This window comes from Acipenser ruthenus, chromosome 28 (genome assembly GCF_902713425.1).
Source record: "Acipenser ruthenus chromosome 28, fAciRut3.2 maternal haplotype, whole genome shotgun sequence".
Taxonomy (NCBI): Eukaryota; Metazoa; Chordata; class Actinopteri; order Acipenseriformes; family Acipenseridae; genus Acipenser; species Acipenser ruthenus.
In genome coordinates, this window is record NC_081216.1 from 21,351,008 (window position 1) to 21,375,759 (window position 24,752).

Sequence of the window (24,752 nt, forward strand, 5' to 3'; positions counted from 1 at the left end):
TCGCCACAATTTGCAACTCTGTTTTTAAATCCTCCGTATCTTAACTGTAATGCAGTTTTAAATCCCGCGAACAAGCCTCCATCCCCAATTGTAATCTCGTTTTAAATCTCGCAAGCGGAGACTCCAACAGAAACGTAGGAATGTGCTGCCACTGACGTCACATCCGCGGTGATTGTTGCTAGGTGGTTCCAAACAAACAGGCGCGTCTACTAACAGTAATTAGTGCGTTTTAAAACATCTGTAAAATTGTATTTTAAGAGTTTGTAATTTTACTATAAATCAAACTATAGCTAGTAAACACCACGGTGCAGTGTTTTGCGGCAGACTGCAACACCATGCAGAAAGAGAAAATGAAAAATGTACTCCGAACACCCCGTGTCATGTATCAGCCATATCTGTAAAAAAACCCAAAAAACAATTCAAGGATGGAAATAAGAAGCAGTTTGAGCTATTTCTAGATTTTATGGTGATCTTAATCGTTCAGACACAGTTAAGCGTGTTACAAATTAATGTATCGATTATTTAGGCCTCTTCTTCGCAATAGACTTGTAAATATGCGTTGTGATTTAACAAGAATATCAGTTTAACTAAGGGGTTCGACTCAAAACACGTTAATGCTGCAACAGTGAAATTATAATGTGAATCAGAATAATATACATCGGCGTCAGCTATTCCACGTCTTTTTCATTAATATTATCTACTATTATTATTATTATTATTATTATTGTATAACTATTTTTTTTAAATAATTTATATCAAACGATAAAGTCGGAGAGTGATTTAGCGGGAAACGTACGTCAGCATCGTAAGTTTTAGCCTTCATACTGGCTAACTTTGGCTTTCAAGACACCAAGTGTGCCATCATATAAGAATGATTGAAATTCGCCTCATTTGAGAGAGTTTTCTCTCTTTTAATGAGTTGTTCTTCCATTTAAAATAAGTGAGCGCTGCAAACATTGACGAAAGCGACATGTTGTTTGGAACCAGGTAGCAACCGTCTCTAGAAAAAAACTGTATTTTTTTGATCGGTCGAAACCGAAAATCACAAGTCCTAACTCAGAGCTTCCCAACCCCGGTCCTGGGGACCCCCTGTGGCTGCTGGTTTTCATTCCAACTGAGATCTCAATTACTTAACTTGACTCTTAATTGGACTGATCGTTTGCTTAACTAGACCTTTTTCATTGTTTCAGCTCTTAAACAGTTGCAGAATTCAGATTACTTATAAAATATCTGCACTTTAAGGTCTGATTTTTTTTTTTTTTTTTAAAGGTCTAATTAAGCAAATGACTATCTCAATTAAAGGTGTCTAAGTAACTGGAATGAAGCCACACACAGGGTGAGAAGCCCTATCCTCGTGTAACCACGTTCCTCGTCCGCGCATTAGTTAGCTCACAGTGCCCCCCATGTGGGGACTCTGCTGAATTACATGAGATCTATGGGGGAACGTCTACTCTGTCCTCTCCCAGAGAACCAACCAAGTTCCTTAAATTGTTTTAGAGCACCTGTAAAGCACAGGTGAGCGAGCCCCTCCTGATCAGGGCTCAAGAACGCATTATTCTGAATAATATCAATACCAGTAATAATAGTAATGAAGATATTAATAATCATTTTACTGTCGGTTCGTGTGTTTGTGTGCTTGGTGTTTTTTTGTTTTTGTTTTTTTTTTCTTACACGAGAAGAGAAAAAAAAATTGGAGTTGTGAATTTTTAAAGAATTCCTGTACAGGTTGTTTCAATATTTGTTGTGCACTGAAGACTTTTCCATGTGTCACTTTAACAGTAATACTGCGGACTGCCCTTCTTGAATAAGGGCCGTGAAAGCAGCTTGAGGTATTTTTGTTGGTGACGCACAGTCTGGGACGAGACAGAGGCAAACGAGCCCTCGCCTGTACCCCCCTGGAGACCCCACATCACACACCACTCGTATCAGCTGACCTGAACCCCAGCATTGAATCTGTACCCCTCTATACTGTAGCAGAGTCGCTGGAACCCCACTATCACTCCCCAGAACCCCCCTTTATTCAGCACCGCCCGCTCCTGTGTGGCCAAGTCTCACGAGAAAAAAAAAAGCGGCACTGCCTTTCAAAACAAGCCCAAAACAAACCCAACCCATTTAAGAGGGAAGAGAGTGGGGGTGTTTTTCAAATTTTGCTAGAATGACGTGCATATACAGCGACACCAGTAAATCACCAAAACCACTCCGACAACGATTTTTAAACTGTTGAAGTCACGTCACCTATTACAAAAACCCCCCAAAAAAACGCGACAAAAAGTTAAAGCGACGCTCAATAAAACAAGCCCGATTCCGCTTGTTATAAGCATATTTGAACCTCCAGAACCTTTGCTTGACTGAGCAGTGGGCGGGGTTTCCACTGGCTACATCCTGATTGGTCCGGGGGGTCTTGCTCCCGCCTCCTTGTCTCTCCAGGGGCTGTCTCTCAACAGGAGTGTTTATTTAACACAGTTGTGATGTGTACTTTTTTTTGTAGCCAACTTTGTATAGTGTGTATATATATATATATATATATATATATATATATATATATATAATATATACACATCATATAACATGTATAGATTCTAGCTGCCTTGTGATGGTAAATAGTATATACTTAGTAGATAAAAGAAGCAGTTTAGAGCAGTTTAAGAAAGCAGTTATTGAAACCTGCTTAATATATCACAGTACCGATACAATAAGCTGTTTTTTCTTTTATTTCAAACTCTTGTGTGTCTCGTGGAGAGAGGGGTGCAATGTTTAGCCCTCAGTTTCAACATTGACAGTAGTGAAGATGCCTGAGTTTCTGGACGCTCTCCCTGCACCCTCGCACCTGCTGATTCGGGACAGCTGGACATCGTCAGGGAGGCGGGGGGAGGGGTGTGAGGATGCTCTCCCTGCTTCCACGGGCTCCCCTGCGGTGTGGGGGGTGGGGTCGGTATTTACTGAAGTTCCCAAACGTGTGACTGTCTCTCTTATTGGTGATTGTCTGTCCAGGAGGAGGTGCCCTCTGCTCTGAGGGGAGGGGGGTGCTGTCCTGTAGGGTGTTTTGTGTTACCGCCTGGGTGCTGATAGTGCTAACGGACAGTCCTGTGGGGTGCGCTGAACCTCTCGTCCTGCCGCCAATGGGCCTTCCCTGACCTGCTGTACTGGGAGAGCTGGGACCGGAGGAGCTGCTGGTCTCTCTCTCTCACTCTCTCTCTCTGCCACCTCCCCCCCCCCCCCAACTCCTCAACTCAAAGTGCAGAGATTTCACACAGCCCAGCCCTGCAGAGACTGGACCACAGCCCTGCAGAGACTGGACCACAGCCCTGCAGAGACCGGACCACAGCCATGCAGAGACCGGACCACAGCCCTGCAGAGACCGGAACTCAGTCCTGCAGAGACCAGACCACAGCCCTGCAGAGACCGGACCACAGCCCTGAAGAGACCGGACCACAGCACAGAACAGCCCTGCAGAGACCGAACCACAGCCCTGCCAGAGACCGGACCACAGTCCTGCAGAGACCAGACCATAGCCCTGCAGAGACCGGACCACAGCCCTGAAGAGACCGGACATAGCCATGCAGAGACTGGACCACAGCCCTGCAGAACAGGACACAGCCATGCAGAGACCAGACAACAGCCTGCAGAGACCAGTGGAACGAGAAGAGATGGGCACACGACCTCACTGTGCACAGAAACAGTGGACCGAGGAGAGATGGGCACACGACCTTGCTGTGCACAGAAACAGTGGACCGAGGAGAGATGGGCACACGACCCCGATAAGATGTAAGAGTAAAACACAGGACTCGTCTACAGGAATATGCTATCCAACAATACATCACAGTCTGCGTAGAGGAGGGTGATGGAACCCAGCGCCCCCTCTGGAGAGAGAGAGAGAGAGAGCTACAGGCCAGCTAGGAGCTCCCCCCTCGCCCCCCCCCCCCCCCCCCCCCCCCCCCCCCCAGCCCTCCTGTCCACAGAGTCCGGGGGTTTCTTTATTTACACCATGGCTGCTGCAGTGCAGGTAGAGTCCACGCGGTCTCCCCGATCTCTCTCTCTCTCTCTCTCTCTCTCTCTCTCTCTCTCTCTCTCTGTGTTTTAAAGCAATCCTCTCTGCAGGCAGGGCAGTGTGTGTGTAGGGGTGGGGGTGGGGGTGGGGGTGTTAGATTTCAGTGTCGTTTCCATGTCGTTTCCTAGGTCATGATGATGATGATGATGATGGTGACTATACTGTAACTTCATGAAAAAAAATGTAATTATTTTGTAAAAAAAAAAAAACAAACAAACAAAAAAAAAACCTTCATCTATATTCTGTATAGGGTAGAAAATTTCTTTCTGAGATGATGATATATTTTGAAATTTGACTCTTTTTTGTGGAAAAAGTCCTAGTTCTAATAAAGAGTAGTAAAGTTTTCCGTTTCTGCTGGTTTGTTTAATAATGTTTCATTTTACAGGTTATTCCTAAACACACACACTGACACACACACTGACACACACACACACACTGACACACACACTACACACACACACACACACACACTGTACACACACACACACTGACACACACACACACTGTACACACACACACTGACACACACACACACTGACACACACACTGACACACACACTGTACACACACACACACTGACACACACACACACTGACACACACTACACACACACACACACTGTACACACACACACACTGACACACACACTGTACACACACACACACTGACACACTGTACACACACACACACTATACACACACTGACACACACTGTACACACACACACACTGCACAGACACTGACACACACACACTATACACACACTGACACACACACTGACACACACACACACACTGACACACACACTATGGGTGTGCGATATTCATCAGGCTATACAGTAACCTGCATTTGACCAGTAAAGCTGGTACATCCGTATCTCAGAGAAACTGGAGAGGAACGGGAAATTAAAACAAGGTATAGGCAATCATCCAAAGACAGCTGAAGCTCTAACGGATAACGACACAGAACGTCTGTACAGCACTGAAATACTACGCTTAAAAAGAAAAAAAACAAAAACTGTACTGCTGAACCTCGTCTTCTTTAATATCAGCATCACAAGGGTATCCATGGATTATATATAATAGTTGGGCCTCTTCAGTGAGTTACAGGAAAACAATTTCATCTGGGGTTTCTGTGACAGTAACTCACTGATGCCCCTCTATATATATATATATATATATATATATAGAAACGACCTGTAATAAACCACTATGCATACAAACGTGATTAACAACCGTTCACTTTTCAAATGACAATTATGAGTACTTATATAACAATAATACCCACTTAAAAATAGAAAACATTTTAAGCATATCTTTGTAAATTTTCCTTGGTTTGATCGTAGTGTAATTATCTTTGTATGTTGGTAGGTATTGTTTTTTTATGGCCAGTAAAGGTCTGTCTAAATATGTATTGTTTTTCATGGACTGGATATTTATTTAGACAAGCGGCCCAGATTGTTTCAACACATGACGTAACAGTTCCGCATCCTTGCCAAGGATAATAAAACATTACCGCACTCCTTGATTCTCGCCACACGGTGGCAGCATCGGTAGAGAACTACAGTTCAAACGACTCTGAAGCCCTTCTTTCACAGGCTGCTTTCGGTTGAATAATGTTTTATTTTGGTTGGTTCTTTCCAAAACTGTCTTACTTTAAAATATTATCAATAGTAAAACAACAGCTCACGATTCATACATGTTGTATTAATCATAAAATATGTTTTAAAAAACACCGGAGTCAGGTCTGGACTTTATGTAGCTGGCTTTATCCAATCAGATTGTTGAAGGCAAGACGTAACAGTTCTGCTTCCTCGTCACGGGGTTCGGGTGTTTAAGAATGTATTAGAAGTGTCTTAACTTTTGCACGGGGTGGTTTAAGGTTAATCCGAGTCATTTCAAAGGGATACTGAGCTGTTTATACAGTCCTTGAATCGGTAGTTCTACTTAACGGCCACACGATGGCAGCATTTGAATAAGAAATGTGAATAAAGTTGAAGGTCTCTCGCTGCATTACTCATTATAAACAGCAGAGGGCAGCGCAAGCGCTTTGCTGGAGCCGCGCCGATTTAATAAGGAGTACTGGGGGCGTGTCTCTGAGTGAAACAGACTGCAGAAGCAGCCATTTCTATCACAGATGCCAAGTGCCAGTTGGGCTTTTTTTTTAATCGAGAGTCGCTTTAATTTTGAGAGTCGCGTTTTTTTGTTTTTTTTTAAATGGGTGACGTGACTTCAGCAGTTAAAAATCGGTGTCTGGAATTGATGTGTGAACAGCCCCACTCCCCGCCCTCTGAAAGCGGTTGGGCTTGTCTTGAAAGGCAGCGTTGCTTTTTGTTTCTCGTGAGACTTGGCAACACTGGTTTCTATGGTGAGAGAAGATGGCGTCTAGAGGTGAGCAGTCTCAGTAATATTTCGTTTTAAACTTGTATTTTATTTGCTTTTAAATGTATATACACACACACACACACACGAGGCGGTCCATGTTTGTTTTTAAGTGAGTACAGTTGTTTAATATCGCGTTAATTCAGAAGTATTGTTGTATTCAGACAGATCGTTCTGGGTAAGGTTGTGGGTATCTTCACGGAGATCATCTCCCTCTTTACCATGCTTTCTTACACTGTGCTGTGCTTTTACTGTGGGACACTTTCATAAGGGCTAGTTTACCCTGGTTAGTTTTTCAGTATGCATTCCCCAGGCCTCTGTGTGTTCCCCATGGTGCCCAGTCTAGGTGTAAAACCAGGTTGAACTGTAAGTACTGGCTTATAATAAATAGTTTTTACTTATTTTATTTCAGTCGTTAATGAAATTAAATTACTCTTCTTTTTTCCCCCTCTGCCTCTCCTGCAGGTAAAAGCTCCCCGATTGTATCCTTCCATTACTGCTCAGCAGATTCAGCGAGCTGCAGAAAAACATCTGTGAAAGAATGAGTGTGTGTGTGTGTGTGTGTGTGTGTGTACGCAGGAGCCGCAGAAAAACATCTGTGAAAGAATGAGTGTGTGTGTGTGTGTGTGTGTGTGTGTGTACGCAGGAGCCGCAGAAAAACATCTGTGAAAGAATGAGTGTGTGTGTGTGTGTGTGTGTGTACGCAGGAGCCGCAGAGCTCAGCGAGCTGCAGAAAAACATCTGTGAAAGAATGAGTGTGTGTGTGTGTGTGTGTGTACGCAGGAGCCGCAGAGCTCAGCGAGCTGCAGAAAAACATCTGTGAAAGAATGAGTGTGTGTGTGTGTGTGTACGCAGGAGCCGCAGAAAAACATCTGTGAAAGAATGAGTGTGTGTGTGTGTGTGTACGCAGGAGCCGCAGAGCTGCAGAAAAACATCTGTGAAAGAATGTGTGTGTGTGTGTGTCTCCTCCATCTTCCTCTCCCTCTCTTTTTGCTTTCAAGAATCCATTGATCTTTGCATTTGCTTTTCCAATTTGCACCAACAAATCTGTAATCCTCTTCGATTAGTGCAGCGTTTGAAACCGACACAAAAGCACAAATCTGAAAGAGCTGCTCTTTGGTCCTTGACTCCTGGTGCAGCTCTCCTCCACACCACTAGAGGTCCTTCTCTTCCTCAATGGCTGGTACTATCCTGTCTACTTCATTGCTGAGATACTCATGTTCATCTACAAAGGTAGGAGTCCGGGCTCTCTGTTCTCTCAGAGGGATTCTCAGTGTTGCATCGTGTTTGCAGTGCAGTCCTCTGTACGCATGATTCTAAGTGTGTCTGCAGAGCAGTCCTCTGTACGCATGATTCTAAGTGTGTCTGCAGTGCAGTCCTCTGTACGCATGATTCTAAGTGTGTCTGCAGTGCAGTCCTCTGTACGCATGATTCTAAGTGTGTCTGCAGTGCAGTCCTCTGTACGCATGATTCTAAGTGTGTCTGCAGTGCAGTCCTCTGTACGCATGATTCTAAGTGTGTCTGCAGTGCAGTCCTCTGTACGCATGATTCTAAGTGTGTCTGCAGTGCAGTCCTCTGTACGCATGATTCTAAGTGTGTCTGCAGTGCAGTCCTCTGTACGCATGATTCTAAGTGTTCGGTGGCTGCTTCTAATCAAGTCGAGCGTTGGGTCTCTCATCCAGAGAGTGTAAGAGGAAGTAAACTCTCAACTTGATTAGAGGCATCCACCCAGCACTTAAACATATTACAAGTCATTCAATCCAAAAAAAACCCTATGAGAAGCCGATATTAAGGTAGTAAGCCTGTTCCCCTCTCCCCAGGTCTGCTGCTGCCCTACCCACCTGCTACCCTCACTCTGGACCTGGTCCTGCTGTTCCTGTACCTGGGGGTGGAGATTCTGCGCCTCTTCTTTGGTAACGCTCTCTCTCTCTCTCGCTCACACACGGAGCTGCGGTTTGCATTGCTGTGTTGTGTTGCAGCTTCTGTGCGGTTTTGTTAGCGTGGAGATTAATGGCTGTGTGATAGACTCTTTCTCTGTCTCTGTGTCTCAGGTTCGAAGGGTAACCTGTCTCAGCGCACTCTCCCCCTGGCTGTCTCCCTGCTCCTCTCCCTGCCCTGCTCTGTGATGTCCGTGTACTTCCTGCTGCTGCAGAGCTTCGTGCTGCGGGTCGAAGTGATTCTCAACGCCATCCTGCTGCTCTTCTACCTACTGGAGCTGCTCCTGGGCATCGTGGCTCTGGCTACATTCGCCAGGTCAGCACTGGACACTGACCACCCACTATACACTGCACACATACAGACCCTGTACACTGACCCCACACACACACACACACACACACGGCACGATACACTGACCACAAGCTTTATCAGTGTATTTCTCATTGATGTTGTTTTTTCTGAGATGAATGTTATTCGATTCCAGACTCTGTAGCAGAGCCTGTTGAAAAGGTCCTTGGCTTGTAAACTGGGTGAGTGAATGTTCCCCTCTGTCCTTGCAGGGCGGATATCTTCTAGCAGGACCGGAGGGACTGCGTCTGGACACAGCGGCGCACAGCTCTACATAGGGGCTGCTTTATACACAGCTTACAAGATCTACTTCTAAAAGCTTTTGTACAGTTTTATATATTTTTGTATTTATTGCATTTCGATCACTTTTAAAAGTGTGTGTTTTCTTTGTATTAGTCACAGTTTAATATTCTAATATTTTTTTTAATAAAGTACTTTTTTCAGTTTTTTTTTTCTTTTGTAATTCTTTCGTAACTACTCCATTAGTCCTGACTGCAAAACGGTATTCTCTTTGATAAGAGCAGAGGTTAGGAGAGACAGAGTTATGCAGATAGGTTTCAGCTGTTTGACTTCAACGTCACTCACGTTGTCTGCTTGTATCCCAGCATGCCCCTCTCCCTCAGGTGATTTCCAGATAGACCATGTTCTCTCTGCCTGTTCTCCAGGTTTTTGGATATTCTTTATTTATTCCTCCCTCTCTCTCTCTCTCTCTCTCTCTCTCGTTGCTACGAGATTCTGGGTTCTGAGATTTATTGGGTAATGGAGCCCCCTGCTGGAGGGCCGTGCAGCTGCATCGCAATTCCCTGAGGGAATCTTCTGCTTCAGTTCTCAGCTTGCTAACACAAAGCTCACAGTTTAAACTCCTGCAGTAACACACCATAACACAATGCGACCAGTAAGTGACCCTCCACACTCTATCAATCAGGGCTGGAGCCCAGTACAATACCACTGAGTCTCAAACCATTCAAAGACATTGAAAAAGACTTCTAGTCTAAACGTCTGTGCCTGCATTATTAATTCAGTGTTTAATACGAGTTGTGGAAGATACAGTACAAGCACGCTGTCCAAGGGTGTCGGGGAACACATCTTTCTAATATTACACTGCAGCCGATTGCTTGGGAGGTGGAAAGCTTTGCCTCTGGTATACTCTGTCTGTCTGGGAGGGAGGGGCTCAGTAGTGGAAGTGTGTTGCTGAGCCGACGTCCCCCCCCACTGCCTTGAACCCCCCGCTCTGCTCCACCACCACGTACTTCCCATTGGGGCCCCCGAGCGTGAGCGTGGCGGGGGGGTGGAACTCGAGGGAGAAGTTCTGAGCAGCGTCTCCGGTGGCTGTTATCACCCCAAACTTATCCAGCTCCCAGAACTTCTCACCTGTGCAGAGAGACGGGGGCAGAGAGACAGACACACAGGCAAGCAGAGAGAGGCAGACAGACAGACAGGATTAACGGGTATCAAGATTTACTACCGCATGACTAAAAACAATCTATAAACAGCAATTGAATCACTGAGAGAGCAGCACACATAAAGGGGTCCAGAGTGTAGAGTCTAGTCTAGGTTCTAGAGTGTAGGAATTAGTGCCCAGGTTCTAGCGTGTAGGAATTATGGCCAAGGTTCTAGAGTGTAGGAATTAGTGCCCAGGTTCTAGAGTGTAGGAATTAGTGCCCAGGTTCTAGGGAAGGGTCCCTGTTCCAGTTAGTCGTGTCGAGAGGTCCTGTCTGCTCAGTGTGGCACTCTAGCAGTGTGGGACTCACCCACTTTGAACTGGCAGAAGCCGCTGTCATTGGCTGTCAGCTTGCAGGCCTCGTACTGGGCCAGATTCCCATCGAGGCGCTGAGTCCCCGGAGCCAGACCCACGAACCCGAAATCACTCTGCAGAATGAGCAGGGAGCGGTTCATCAGCCGCAGCACGAACTCCCCTGACCTCCCTAGGAGCAGAGAGAGGACAGGGAGGACAGAGGGAGGATACTCATAATCACAACACTGGCACAGTACAATCCCAGTACAGTCCCAGTACACTCTGTGGCTGTGGAGGGGACTCACCAGGGGGAGTCGCTGTCATTACCACCTGGCCGTTAGGCTTCACTGACATGAACTTGTCGTCTGCCTTGAAGGAAACCTTCTCCCCTTGATAGAGCAAATCAAACCAGATCCGGTCATTCACACTGGGGGAGGCCACTATCATATCATTGCTACCCTGCGGAGAGCGGGGGAGGGGGGCAGAGAGGGAGGCAGTGTGTGAGAGGGACAGAGTGTGAGAGGGTCGGGGTTGGGGGTCGGGGTTTTTGGGGTCGGGGTTGGGGTTAGGGGTTGGTGGTTAGCGGTTGGATATGGAGGTAAGGGTTAGGGGTTGGGGTTAGGGGTTGGGGTTGGGTATGAAGGTTAGGGTTAGGGCGGGCAGTGTCTCACCACACAGAGGTAGTTGTTGGATGCGGCTCTGAAGCAAGTCTTCTTGGCCTCGTTGTGCATGATCTGGAAAGTCTCAGTTCTCCCGGCTTCAGCCTGGTTAGCATAGATATCCGCCCCTGAAAGACACCAGACACCAGACATCAGCAGAGACCAGACACCAGCAGAGAGAACCAGGTGTTTTTAGTGTTCAGGTGAGTGTTCAAGTGTGTTTAGAGCTCAGGTGTGTTTACTGATCAGGTGTGTTTAGTGTTCAGGTGAGTGTTCAGGTGTGCTTAGTGCTCAGGTGTGTTTACTGATCAGGTGTGTTTAGTGTTCAGGTGAGTGTTCAAGTGTGTTTAGAGCTCAGGTGTGTTTACTGATCAGGTGTGTTTAGTGTTCAGGTGAGTGTTCAGGTGTGTTTAGTGCTCAGGTGTGTTTAGTGTTCAGGTGAGTGTTCAAGTGTGTTTAGAGCTCAGGTGTGTTTACTGATCAGGTGTGTTTAGTGCTCAGGTGAGTGCTCAGGTGTGTTTAAAGCTCAGGTGTGTTTAGTGCTCAGGTGTGTTTAGTGTTGAGGTGTGTTTAGTGCTCAGGTGTGTTTAGTGTTGAGGTGTGTTTAGAGCTCAGGTGTGTTTAGTGCTCAGGTGAGTGCTCAGGTGTGCTTGGTGCTGACCTGGGCGCAAGCAGATGAACTTGCCGCTGCCCAGCGCACGGATGGAGAGCTGACCCGGGCTCGGCTCCAGGGTGAACAGCTCGTCCCGGCCTGGCTGCTCCGTTTTGAACGTCTTCACCACGCTCTCACGGCCCGACAGGTACTTCCCCTCCGTGTCCCGCAGCAGCAGGAAGCCGCTGCGCAGCTGGCAGGAGTACAGCGCCTGCGCACATACCTCCGAAACCAGCCGGCCGTCACTCGACAGCAGTGTCCCCGCGCCCGTCCGCAGAGCGTACCTCTTCTCTGAAACACAGCAGTGAGTGAGGGGTGAATACAAGCAGAGGAGAGAGGGGAGAGAGGAGAGGAGGGGAGAGGAGAGAGGAGAGGGGGAGAGAGGAGAGGGGAGAGGAGAGGAGGGAATGGGAGAGAGGGAAAAGAGAGAGAAGGTTGTGAAGGAATCGAGAGAGGAGAGGAGAGGAGAGGAGATACCTTTCCCATCGAAGTAGAGGGTCAGCACACAGCTGGCCCCCCAGGCCAGGTCCTGGTCGCAGGTCAGGCTGTTGCTCGCCTCATCGAAGCGCATGTACCGGCGGCGGCCGTGCGAGTACACGCTCACGCTGGGGTGCAGTGCCAGGCGAGGCGTCCACTTCTCACCGTCCGTCATCGACTCGGCAAAACACGAGACATTGTCCTCCGCGCCTCCCAGGTAACGCTGAGAGGGCTCCGACTGGAGCGAGACCTGGAGAGAGGGGGGAGGGGGGGGGGGGGGGGGGGGGGGGTTAAAACCGTAAAAAAAACTGCTCTGTATTATTATTTTAACAAAAATATTTGAAGCAGCTACAAAGTAAATACGGTCTGAATTGAGCCCAGCCCGTTCGGTAATAATAATAACATGCGTTTTAAAACGTCAAGTGACTTTCAAAAAGTGAAATATTTACTGTGGGAGTTGTTAACCATTAAACTATATTAACAGAAGGTACATTAATAGCAGTGGCTTCCTGTTCCCAGGGCTTATCTCGTCACAGCAACTAAGCTGATTTCAAGTAACAGAATAATACTAGCCGGTGCCATTTCAGATAATTAAGAGGTTCCCGAGTCGAAGAGGGCAACGAAAACCTAAACTCGCGCCCCCGGTAGTTTTTACTCTCGTTTTGAACTGGTACAACTCAAAAAGGGTTTGTGCTGTTTTACTGGTGTAGAGTAAGCGCTGCGTTTTCTGTGTTAAATAAATTAGTTAGTAAACTGTTAGTAAAACGCGTCCCGCGGCAAGCACACGCGTTTTCATTATTTGAATCGTTACCTTTTACGGTAATTGCAGACATACAGCGTTTGTGTAAATGAAGTTTAACATTTAACTATTTAAATGAACACGGTATTATTTGGACACATTAGCCCTTTTAAAGCTAAAGGCGATATTTCTTGACATCTCTTGTCACGCTCTGCTTGAATGTTCACTTGCGTTTTTTTCTTTTTTATTCATAAAACGGATGTACATTTGGGAAATTGAATTTAATACTGTGTCGAATTGTTAAGACTCGATTTGCAAAAATGTAGACGAAGCTGTTATTCTGATTAGAGGCGACAAAACGGACTTAGAGGGGAACACAGTGAGTCATTGTTTCATGATCATTCCTATCGTATGAGTGGTCTGCTTCTGAAAAATCATTGGTAAAAAAAAAAAAAAAAAAAAAAAAAATGATGTCGTGGTTCTTTGATATCTTTGCAAAAATGAAGGCTGGGCGATATCCGCCGCAGAATTCAGCGAGATAAACGCATGCCCGCCTATTATAACAGGTGCTGCTGGGAGTCAACCCGTATACAAATGTGAACTGTGTATACGAATTATTAACAACAAAAACAAACAAACAAACAAACAAACAAACAAACAAAACACGGCCCTGGTGTGAGATTCAGGATCCCGCGCTGCGCCTCACCTGCCCGTCCGGGTGCGTGATGAGGATGAAGACGGAGGTGCTGCTCGGAGCCTCCTTGTCACAGGTCAGCTTCCCGTTATTATCCGCTGTCAGGTACCTGCTGAAGCACGATCGGAGATGGACCCGCGGCTGGTCTTGCTTGAGAAACTCCATCTGCCAGATCTGCTTGTGCCGCATGGAGGAGGCGGTGGCGTTCACTTTGTAAAGGTACGACTCGGCGGTCAGGTACTTGTTGGCCGAGTTGATGAACCCCAGAGACAGCGTCTGGGGAGCCGTAGCCATGCTTTCAATTCACTCGGAGGCGGTTCTGGTTTGGGTGAGCGGGCCCTCGGGTTTGATCCGAGCCAGGCCAGGCATCTATGAGGTCATACTTACCGTCACACTCGTCTCCAGGGTAACCGAGTGAGACTGTCCCACTGCACGCGTGTACCGGGGCTCTGCTGGGATATAAACGCGGCGCATCCACGGCTAGGGATGCATCTCCCCGGCCGTTACATCAGAGCTCTGGATGCGTCTAGAGAGCCGCTGATCACATTATAAACGAACTGGAATCGAGCCCCGTGTGTGTGTGTGTGTGTGAGAGACTATAACTGTGTGTCTGTATGACAGTGTGTGTGTGTGACTGTATCTGTGTGACTGTGTGTCTGTGTGACTGTGTGTCTGTATGAAGGTGTCTGTGTGACTGTATGAAGGTGCCTGTATGACTGTGTGTGTGTCTGTATGACTGTGTGTGTCTGTATGAAGGTGTCTGTGTGACAGTGTCTGTATGAAGGTGTCTGTGTGACTATCTGTATGAAGGTGTCTGTGTGACAGTGTGTGTCTGTATGAAGGTGTCTGTGTGACTGTGTGTCTGTATGAAGGTGTCTGTGTGACTGTGTGTCTGTATGAAGGTGTCTGTGTGACTGTATGAAGGTGTCTGTGTGACACAGTGTGTCTGTATGAAGGTGTCTGTGTGACAGTGTGTGTGTCTGTATGAAGGTGTCTGTGTGACAGTGTGTGTGTCTGTATGAAGGTGTCTGTGTGCTTGTTGAAAAAACGTTCTCGGGGTTACCATGTGAAACTGCAAAAAACCAATCCTACCATCAACCAGCTTGGAAGAAAAACAACAAATTAAATCATAAAAACATCTTCCATTATTTATTGTTACTAATATTCTTTTTTCTTTGTTACAAAAAAAAAAAAAAAAAAGCACCCACACAGTGATGTATCAAAAGAAGGGTTCTTACACAGCGGTCATTTCAACTGGAAACATCAGGAAAAAACATGAACCAAAAAAACACACACAAAGCTAGCAGACAGAACGGACGAACATTTCACCTCCTTTCAATCCAAACTAAAAATCATTCAGGCTTTTCTTTTATTTATTTCATTAAAAAAGTATATATCAATGACACCTTTTGATCATGGGTGGGTTGGGGGGTGTATGCAAAGAACTGCAGTTACAAAATCTCAACAGAAGTGGGCAGTATATACACAGGTGGCACTGGCTGCAGTTTAAGGTATTATAATGATTAGTTATTATTATTATTATATTTTCACTGCAGTCCTTTCCTTTTCATAGCATGTTAGTCCTCCACAGTCCCATCATGCCCCAGGGCAGCCCCTGCTTGCTTGTTCAGTTGAAATTTGTCACTGATGTTTTTAATGGCAAGACACACAACGCAGGTCCTAGTACCACATTAACAAAAAACGAAACAAACTCACCACAGTGACAGACAGACTCTTAAAGCACAGAGACGCAGGGATGAGAGCGAGCGCTTTTACTCAACAGAACAGACAGAGAACTCTCCAGATTAACCGAGACGGAGATTCTAGCTCCACCGCAGAGCCGTGGCAGAGCCAGGCCAGGCTTTACAATCATTCTGGGATGCAGAGCAGTTGGGACTGGGCTGTGATAACAGACAGGAGGAAGCGAGGTGGTGTCACAGAGGGGTAGAAACACTGTGAGTCTGACAGAGTCAAGGTGAAGGAGGGCCGACAGGTCGACTAGCAACAAAAATACATTAATAATGTCAAGTATTTGACAACGTCTGGAGAACGGAGGAATTATTATTATTATTATTTTTTTTTTAAGTTTTTTATTAAATGTTCTAAAATGTAATTTTCTACATGAACTTGCAGGATCACGTGACAAGCGATCAGTCTCTGAGCTCGCCTGCCACTAGCCCCCTGCTCCTCAACCGCACACTAAACGAATGAGCTCCCCTCTCCTCAACCCCACACTAAACGAACTAGCCCCTCGCTCCTCAACCCCACACTAAACAAATGAGCTCCCCTCTCCTCAACCCCACACTAAACGAATGAGCCCCCCTCTCCTCAACCCCACACTAAACGAATGAGCCCCCCTCTCCTCAACCCCACACTAAACGAACTAGCCCCTCGCTCCTCAACCCCACACTAAACAAATGAGCTCCCCTCTCCTCAACCCCACACTAAACGAATGAGCCCCCCTCTCCTCAACCCCACACTAAACGAACTAGCCCCTCGCTCCTCAACCCCACACTAAACAAATGAGCTCCCCTCTCCTCAACCCCACACTAAACGAATGAGCCCCCCTCTCCTCAACCCCACACTAAACGAACTAGCCCCTCGCTCCTCAACCCCACACTAAACGAATGAGCTCCCCTCTCCTCAACCCCACACTAAACGAATGAGCTCCTCTCAACCCCACACTAAACAAATGAGCCCCCCTTTCCTCAACCCCACACTAAACGAACTAGCCCCTCGCTCCTCAACCCCACACTAAACAAATGAGCTCCCAGCTCCTCAACCGCACACTAAACGAATGAGCTCCCCTCTCCTCAACCCCACACTAAACGAATAAGCTCCCCTCTCCTCAACCCCACACTAAACGAATGAGCTCCTCTCAACCCCACACTAAACAAATGAGCCCCCCTCTCCTCAACCCCACACTAAACGAACTAGCCCCTCGCTCCTCAACCCCACACTAAACGAATGAGCTCCCAGCTCCTCAACCGCACACTAAATGAATGGGCAGAAGCTTTGCTGTTCCCAGGGACTCCTCTTAAAGCACTGGCATTTTGGGAGGGAGGGTCTCATCCCGAATTATTAAAACACTCAGTAGCGTCGACTTTCAGAACCACTACAGAGAAATCTTGATCATCGAGCAACATTTGCGACTGGAGGTCTTCCGCAGCGGAAGCAGTCCCATGGGTTTCCAGTAGAGGGCGCAGTTCAGGACTCAGCCTGTCGGGGGCGCTGTGGCACCAGCTCCCACCATCACTCTCTCTATGCTGCCTCTCTTGGTGTTTATTCACATTTGAGTTTGCTTGCGTTGCATGCGCGGTCTGCCTGTTTGTCTGTCTGTCTGTTTGTCGTTCTGGTTGATGATGTCAAACCACATTCTTCTCCCCCCCAACAGCGTCTGTGCTCTCTCTCTCTCTCTCTGAGGTAAACCAGTCATCCATCCATCCATCCATCTCTCTCTCTCTCTCTCTCGGAGGTAAAGCAGTCATCTCTCGTCTCTCCTCTCTCACATTGGGGGATGGGGGTCGGGGGTCAGTGGTGAGTGTTGGATGGAAATCTAGAAAAGAAATGGAAACATTAGATCACTAACAGACAGACAGACAGGTATGCACTGTAGCACATGCACGTGAACGAGACCCTCACTCACTGCTCTCACTGTAACAGGAAGAACAAGCAAGAGTTCCCAATCGAGAGGAGGCCGTTTAGCCAATCAGAGCTCGTCCAGAGGAGGCCGTTCGGCCAATCAGAGATCGTCCTGGTTCCTAGCAGCTGACTGATCTCAGAACTGCAAGTCGGGTCTTAAAGGATCCCAGTGATTCTGCCTCGTCTGCACGGCTAGGTAACCCTGGTGCTCTGGTTGCGGTACCTAGCGGTGCTCTGGTTGTATTTGTTGTACCTAGCGGTGCTCTGGTTGTATTTGCGGTCCCTAGCGGTGCTCTGGTTGTATTTGCGGTCCCTAGCGGTGCTCTGGTTGTATTTGCTGTCCCTAGTGGTGCTCTGGTTGTATTTGCGGTCCCTAGCGGTGCTCTGGTTGTATTTGCGGTACCTAGCGGTGCTCTGGTTGTATTTGCTGTCCCTAGCGGTGCTCTGGTTGTATTTGCGGTACCTAGCAGTGCTCTGGTTGTATTTGCGGTCCCTAGCGGTGCTCTGGTTGCATTTGTTGTACCTAGCGGTGCTCTGGTTGTATTTGTTGTACCTAGCGGTGCTCTGGTTGTATTTGCTGTCCCTAGCGGTGCTCTGGTTGTATATGTTGTACCTAGCGGTGCTCTGGTTGTATTTGCTGTCCCTAGCGGTGCTCTGGTTGTATTTGCTGTCCCTAGCGGTGCTCTGGTTGTATTTGCTGTCCCTAGCGGTGCTCTGGTTGTATATGTTGTACCTAGCGGTGCTCTGGTTGTATTTGCTGTCCCTAGCGGTGCTCTGGTTGTATTTGCTGTCCCTAGCGGTGCTCTGGTTGCATTTGCTGTCCCTAGCGGTGCTCTGGTTGTATTTGTTGTCCCTAGCGGTGCGCTCTGGTTGTATTTGCGGTCCCTAGCGGTGCTCTGGTTGTATTTGCGGTCCCTAGCGGTGCTCTGGTTGCGGTACCTAGCGGTGCTCTGGTTGTATTTGCGGTACCTAGCGGTGCTCTGGTTGTATTTGCTGTCCCTAGCGGTGCTCTGGTTGTATTTGCGGTCCCTAGCGGTGCTCTGGTTGTATTTGTTGTACCTAGCGGTGCTCTGGTTGTATTTGCTGTCCCTAGCGGTGCTCTGGTTGTATTTGCGGTCCCTAGCGGTGCTCTGGTTGCGGTACCTAGCGGTGCTCTGGTTGTATTTGCTGTCCCTAGCGGTGCTCTGGTTGTATTTGCGGTACCTAGCGGTGCTCTGGTTGTATCTGCGGTCCCTAGCGGTGCTCTGGTTGTATTTGCTGTCCCTAGCGGTGCTCTGGTTGTATTTGCGGTACCTAGCGGTGCTCTGGTTGTATTTGCTGTCCCTAGCGGTGCTCTGGTTGTATTTGCTGTCCCTAGCGGTGCTCTGGTTGTATTTGTTGTCCCTAGCGGTGCGCTCTGGTTGTATTTGCGGTCCCTAGCGGTGCTCTGGTTGCGGTACCTAGCGGTGCTCTGGTTGTATTTGCGGTACCTAGCGGTGCTCTGGTTGTATTTGCGGTCCCTAGCGGTGCTCTGGTTGTATTTGCTGTCCCTAGCGGTGCTCTGGTTGTATCTGCGGTCCCTAGCGGTGCTCTGGTTGTATTTGCGGTCCCTAGCGGTGCTCTGGTTGTATTTGCGGTCCCTAGCGGTGCTCTGGTTGTATTTGCTGTCCCTAGCGGTGCTCTGGTTGTATCTGCGGTCCCTAGCGGTGCTCTGGTTGTATTTGTTGTACCTAGCGGTGCTCTGGTTGTATTTGCTGTCCCTAGCAGTGCTCTGGTTGTATTTGCTGTCCCTAGCGGTGCTCTGGTTGTATTTGCGGTACCTAGCGGTGCTCTGGTTGTATTTGCGGTACCTAGCGGTGCCGGTCCCGGTCCCGGTGCTGGTGGTGCCGGTCCCTCTCTCCCTCGCGGCTCCGCTCTCTCTCTCTCTCGCGGTGATGCTCGTCGTGCCGCTCCCCACTGTGAGAGCGCTCGCGGTGCCGCCGGGCCGAGTCCCAGGAGTGAGTGCGAGAGTGGGAGCGGGAGCGGGGCCGCTTCCTGCAGAGAGGACAAGATACAACAACACAGCACAGAGTCAATACAACAACACAGCACAGAGTCAATACAACAACACAGCACAGCACAGAGTCAATACAACAACACAGCACAGCACAGAGTCAATACAACAACACAGCACAGCACAGAGTCAATACAACAACACAGCACAGCACAGAGTCAATACAACAACACAGCACAGCACAGAGTCAATACAACAACACAGCACAGCAGAGTCAATACAACAACACAGCACAGCAGAGTCAATACAACAACACAGCAGAGTCAATACAACAACACAGCACAGCACAGAGTCAATAAAACAACACATCTCTCTCCCCCCTCCCCCCTCACCCCTCACCTGGACCCGTATGATGTGGTGCAGACCCTCTCCCCTCCCCTCCCCTCACCTGGACCCGTATGACCTGTAGTGCAGACCCTCTCCCCTCCCCTCCCCTCACCTCACCTGGACCCGTATGATCTGTAGTGCAGACCCTCTCCCCTCACCCCTCTCCTCACCTGGACCCGTATGACCTGTAGTGCACACCCTCTCCCCTCTCCTCACCTGGACCCGTATGACCTGTAGTGCACACCCTCTCCCCTCTCCTCACCTGGACCCGTATGATCTGTAGTGTAGACCCTCTCCCCTCTCCTCACCTGGACCCGTATGACCTGTAGTGCACACCCTCTCCCCTCTCCTCACCTGGACCCGTATGATCTGTAGTGTAGACCCTCTCCCCTCTCCTCACCTGGACCTGTATGACCTGTAGTGCACACCCTCTCCCCTCTCCTCACCTGGACCCATATGATCTGCAGTGCAGACCCTCTCCTCTCCCCTCCCCTCCCCTGGACCCATATGATCTGTAGTGCAGACCCTCACCCCTCTCCTCACCTGGACCCGTATGACTTGGCCTCGATGCTGTGCAGACAGTCCTTCAGTGCGGACAGCAGCACTCTGCAGCGCTCGTCGCTCGAGACCCTGGACTGCTTGATGACGGCGATGGCGGTGAGCAGCGTCTCGATGGCTCCGGCGAGGTCCCCCCCGCTCGCCCAGGACACAGCCTTCGAGATTGCGCTGCTGGAGATGGCGCGGTTCCGGTGCATGATCTCCTCGAACTCCGCCTCGCCGAGGGAGGGCGTGGGGGGGTCGCTGTCCCTGGGGAGGGGCGGGGAGGGGGGGGTTATTGCATGAAGACGTATGGACAAACAAACAAAAAAGCACAATGTCTTCAACAAGCTCTCTCCCTCTCACCTGTGTCGGGTGTAGGGGTGTCCCGGGGGGGCGCGGTTGAAGTGCTCTGCAGTGGCTGGGGGCGGGGCCATGCTAGAGTGGGTGGGGTGGGGCTGGGGGAAGAAGGCGGGGTTTAGGTGCAGAGTAGGCGGGAGGGAGCCGGGAGGAGGGATGGAGAGGTGGAGGGGAGGGGGCACGAAGTGGGGCATGTGGAGGGGAGGGGGGGGTGGCAGAGCCCCGAACCTGGGCACCCCTGGAGGGGGATGCATGGGGGGTGGGGGGTGCATGGGCGGAGGGGGGAAGGAGGAGGGGCGCTCCCCTGGGAAAGGGGGTCTGCTGTAGAAGGGGTGCAGCGAGGGGGGCTTGTCAGTGTGAGGCTGGGAGGGGGGGGGGGGTCTCTCCAGAGGAGCAGGACGGCTTGTCCCCGAAATCATCCTTCGAGGGATTCCTCTGGGACACGCCAACTGCAGGGAGAGAGAGAGAGGGAGGGAGAGGAGAGCAATGAATTCAATGATGCAAATCTTCAATGGAATCAGACCTCTAGCCTGGTGTGAAGGTTTCACTCACGTTTCTTGGCCTGTGTCTCAAACATGCCGAGGTTCTGGCGCGTGGCGAATCGCACCTCGACCCGGTCTCCGTTCACCTTGCGCTGTGGCAGAACCTCCAGTAGAGTGTGGAGAGAGGGCTCCGAGCCCACCACCACCTCCGCATAGCTGGGGGGAGAGGGGAGAGCAGAGCACAAGAAACAGGGGTCACATCAGGAGGCTAGCTGGTGTTCGAGGCAGTGTGGTCTGGGGAGGGTTAGAGCTGAGAGAGGGAGGCAGTGTGGTCAGGGGAGGCAGTGTGGTCTGGGGGAGGGTTAGAGGCTCACTTACCCCTTTGACTGCCCGTTGGCTCTGTTCTCTGCAAACTTGATCTCCTGGATGTCCTTCACTCCGATGGACTTGGCAGCATTAACCAAATCCACATCCGTCGTCCACTGAGAGCAGAGAGGAGAGGAGAGAGAGATCAGATCAGGGAGCTGCATTACACAAGGGGCACACACACAAGGCTAGTGTGAGTTTCTAACCCTGCTCAAACTCCTGATCATTTTAATAATAATGATAATACTAGACTTCACTGAGGGGAGCTCTGAACCCCAAGACTGGGTGCAGCAGCAGCAGGGCTAGTGTGATTCTCTATCCCTGCTCAAACTCCTGATCATTTCAATATTAATAATAATGTACTTCATTGAGGGGAGTTGTGAACCCCAGGACTGGGTGCAGCAGCAGCAGGGCTAGTGTGAGTTTCTAACCCTGCTCAAACTCCTGGCTCCTGATCATTTCAATATTAATAATAATATACTTCATTGAGTGGAGTTCTGAACCCCAGGACTGGGTGCAGCAGCAGCAGGGCTAGTGTGAGTTTCTAACCCTGCTCAAACTCCTGATCATTTCAATTTAAATAATAATACTAGACTTCACTGAGGGGAGCTCTGAACCCCAAGACTGGGTGCAGCAGCAGCAGCAGGGCTAGTGTGAGTCTCTATCCCTACTCAAACTCCTGGCTCCTGATCATTTCAATATTAATAATAATATACTTCATTGAGGGGAGTTCTGAACCCCAGGACTGGGTGCAGCAGCAGCAGGGCTAGTGTGAGTCTCTATCCCTACTCAAACTCCTGGCTCCTGATCATTTCAATATTAATAATAATATACTTCATTGAGGGGAGTTCTGAACCCCAAGACTGGGTGCAGCAGCAGCAGCAGGGCTAGTGTGAGTCTCTATCCCTACTCAAACTCCTGGCTCCTGATCATTTCAATATTAATAATAATATACTTCATTGAGGGGAGTTCTGAACCCCAGGACTGGGTGCAGCAGCAGCAGGGCTGGTGTGAGTTTCTAACCCTGCTCAAACTCCTAGCTCTTGATCATTTCAATATTAATAATACGAGACTTCACTGAGGGGAGCTGTGAGACGCAGGGCTGGGTGCAGCGGTGCAGGCTCTGGGTTGGCAGGCGCTTCCTCGTCTGTACTTACCCAGGAGAAGTTTCCTACGTACACCGCCAGTCTCTTGTGCCGCTGCCCGCTGTAGGTGTACAGGATGGCTGGCTTGCTCTCAGACCTGGGAGGCTCGTCCTTCTCCGAGGAGGGGGGCCCCCCCTCGCGACCCCCCACCGGGCCCGTTAGCACGTCGTCATAGAGATCCACATGCTCCGCCCCGCCCGCAAACCCCGCCTCCTGTGAGGGGAGAGGAGAGTTTAGGAAAATGCACAGGTTTGTTTTTTAGTATTTGACATTATATATATCTTACAAACAGACAGCAGAACATCTTTTATGTGGGATTAAAAAATAAAATAACGCAGAAACGAAAATCGGCACTTTGGAATTGGAACTGTAGTGTGCTTTGCGCTGTGGTCTTGCACCACTGATAGACTCGAGACACGTCTCTCTACTGCGATGAGATACGTCAGGCAAAGAAGGCGCCCCGATCCACCAACACGCGCACACCTATCGTGTGGTTAGAGCCTCAGCTACGAGAACACCACGCAGTAAGAGCAGCGACACATTTCAAACTGCGCTACTGTAATGTGAACTGCAGCTCTCTCAATACAGCCAGGCCCCGTTTACTGTAGGAGCAGCAACAGGGATGCAAAGAAGACTCCCGCTGCACAGCAGTTTGATCCATTCCTGGTTTTACTACCAGTCTAATGAGACACACCTGAGAGAGATGCTGTTACTGGCAGAGAAAACGAGCCTCTAGTAACCTCTGCCTTGTAGAGATTTGTATTGACCTTGTTAATAAATATCTCTTCAGACAGGTGCAGCCAAAACCAGACATAATAATAATAATAATAATAATAATAATAATAATAATAATAATAATACAAGTCTAAGTGAAAGCATTGTATTGTCCTCGTGCATACAAAGCTACACAGATGAATACCTTGAGTCATATTGACCCGAGTCGTTCTGTTTGTAGACGAGATCAGCTCTAAAAATAATAAACGTCTCAAAGCTCTTATTTTCTGTTTATGAGTTCGTGACCCCAGCCTGGGAGAAGTCCCAAAACATACAAGGCGTGTTAATCAGACACGCCGGCGCTTGTTTGTTACCCGCACACTGGGGCTAGTCAAGCTGGTAGTGAACGGCTGTGCACTGGGATGTGCATCAACGTGGAGGGAAACGGAATGGATCCAAATAAACAGAACTTAGTGCAACATTCAAGATCTGCTCTGCAGCTGCATATATTGTTTTTGTTAGTAGTAGTGTTGTTATTACACCGTTATACATACACGGCCCCTCCCCCTCCCCGGCTTTGCTCACTCTATCCCCCGCTCCTGCAGACCCTAACCCCCAACCCCTGTCGTTTGCTCACCTCCGCGCCGCCTTGGTTGAACTCTTCCTCGGCGTAGATATCGATAAGATCGGGCCCCTCTCCCGGCGCCGCAGCTGCAGCCATTCCTGGGACTCGATTGCTCTCAGCCCGCCGCTCTGGGTCTCTGCCTCTCTGCCGGGTCTCTGTCTCTCTCTGGCCGGCCTCTTGCAGTTCGGTGTGCCGCACTTCAATGCGAGAGTGTTTGTGTGTCGGTGTCTATAATGCGCCCACTCCCACCTTCCCCTGCTGGTGTCGATCTGCTCTGCGTGAGTCTGTCCCGCGGACACGGTTTCGGTTTCGGTTCCGATTTCCAGTCCCAATTGGGCTCGCGCTGTACCGATCTGCTTCCTTCGAATCGATTCCCCCGCGAGGCTCTGCAAGATCCGCTCCGACACCGGAACTTCCTCTCTCTGTGCGCGGTGTGTCGAGTAACCGCTAAGTTGCTCCGACGAGAAGCAACAAACCAGGGAAACTCGGGCCGGTGCTGGCGATGCCTACAAAGCTACCACGAAATGTTCCTGTCAGGACAACTGAGGAAGTCAGCACGTCGGGTCAGGGTTTTTATTTAAAGTAACCAAAACGCCTATTCAATGCCAAACATGAACCACTTTAGATGGGTAAAGGCTGCAGTATAGGACACTGACCTTAGGACTATTCATTGGGGGGCAGCAGTGTGGAGTAGTGGTTAGGACTCTGGACTCTTGACCGGAGGTTTGTGGGTTCAATCCCCAGTGGGGGACACTGCTGCTGTACCCTTGAGCAAGGTACTTTACCCAGATTGCTCCAGTAAAAACCCAACTGTATAAATGGGTAATTGTATGTAAAAATAATGTGATATCT

At 49.0% G+C, this 24,752-nt stretch overlaps 3 protein-coding genes across 4 annotated transcripts; 1 reads left to right on the plus strand and 2 right to left on the minus strand.

The window, feature by feature from the left end:
* The first annotated feature begins 5,875 nt into the window (after window positions 1-5,875).
* Window positions 5,876-9,162, plus strand: LOC117434938 (transmembrane protein 216-like). 2 transcript variants are annotated; one of them, XM_059003082.1, is made up of 7 exons: window positions 5,876-6,437; window positions 6,720-6,794; window positions 6,894-6,910; window positions 7,568-7,661; window positions 8,249-8,341; window positions 8,480-8,681; window positions 8,927-9,162. In XM_059003082.1, exons 1-7 carry the CDS (start codon window positions 6,425-6,427, stop codon window positions 8,940-8,942), a joined length of 510 nt encoding a protein of 169 aa, XP_058859065.1. In that variant the 5' UTR covers window positions 5,876-6,424; the 3' UTR covers window positions 8,943-9,162. The 2 variants fall into 2 exon arrangements, with proteins under 2 accessions (XP_058859065.1, XP_033913560.3); XM_034057669.3 differs by lacking the exon at window positions 6,720-6,794 and having other exon boundaries at window positions 6,060-6,437.
* A 447-nt stretch (window positions 9,163-9,609) lies between these two features.
* On the minus strand, window positions 9,610-14,176 carry LOC117434524 (fascin-like). Its single transcript, XM_034057088.3, has 7 exons — window positions 13,683-14,176; window positions 12,238-12,487; window positions 11,770-12,051; window positions 11,121-11,236; window positions 10,755-10,908; window positions 10,466-10,639; window positions 9,610-10,085 (listed from the first exon to the last, which is right to left on the minus strand). Exons 1-7 carry the CDS (start codon window positions 13,962-13,964, stop codon window positions 9,886-9,888), a joined length of 1,458 nt encoding a protein of 485 aa, XP_033912979.2. The 5' UTR covers window positions 13,965-14,176; the 3' UTR covers window positions 9,610-9,885.
* Window positions 14,177-14,792: 616 nt separating this feature from the next.
* Window positions 14,793-24,530, minus strand: LOC117434943 (cleavage and polyadenylation specificity factor subunit 7-like). The gene is made up of 8 exons (XM_059003084.1): window positions 23,913-24,530; window positions 22,574-22,774; window positions 21,429-21,532; window positions 21,117-21,266; window positions 20,575-21,003; window positions 20,215-20,478; window positions 19,142-19,325; window positions 14,793-17,226 (listed from the first exon to the last, which is right to left on the minus strand). The coding sequence occupies exons 1-7, from the start codon at window positions 23,994-23,996 to the stop codon at window positions 19,142-19,144; spliced, it is 1,416 nt and encodes a 471-aa protein (XP_058859067.1). The 5' UTR covers window positions 23,997-24,530; the 3' UTR covers window positions 14,793-17,226.
* Window positions 24,531-24,752: the final 222 nt, after the last annotated feature.

Excerpts from the sequence above, each read along its gene's own strand:
- LOC117434938 (XM_059003082.1), top strand. Across the intron at positions 7,662-8,248 it reads ACTCATGTTCATCTACAAAG|GTCTGCTGCTGCCCTACCCA; the intron begins GTAGGAGTCCGG and ends CCCTCTCCCCAG. Across the intron at positions 8,342-8,479 it reads GATTCTGCGCCTCTTCTTTG|GTTCGAAGGGTAACCTGTCT; the intron begins GTAACGCTCTCT and ends TCTGTGTCTCAG.
- LOC117434524 (XM_034057088.3), bottom strand. The coding sequence starts at position 13,964 with ATGGCTACGGCTCCCCAGACGCTGTCTCTGGGGTTCATCAACTCGGCC. Across the intron at positions 12,488-13,682 it reads TCACGCACCCGGACGGGCAG|GTCTCGCTCCAGTCGGAGCC; the intron begins GTGAGGCGCAGC and ends CCCTCTCTCCAG. Across the intron at positions 10,909-11,120 it reads CCAACAACTACCTCTGTGTG|GGTAGCAATGATATGATAGT; the intron begins GTGAGACACTGC and ends CGCTCTCCGCAG.
- LOC117434943 (XM_059003084.1), bottom strand. The coding sequence starts at position 23,996 with ATGGCTGCAGCTGCGGCGCCGGGAGAGGGGCCCGATCTTATCGATATC. Across the intron at positions 21,533-22,573 it reads ACGTAGGAAACTTCTCCTGG|TGGACGACGGATGTGGATTT; the intron begins GTAAGTACAGAC and ends CTCTGCTCTCAG. Across the intron at positions 21,004-21,116 it reads ACACAGGCCAAGAAACGTGA|AGGAATCCCTCGAAGGATGA; the intron begins GTGAAACCTTCA and ends GGCGTGTCCCAG.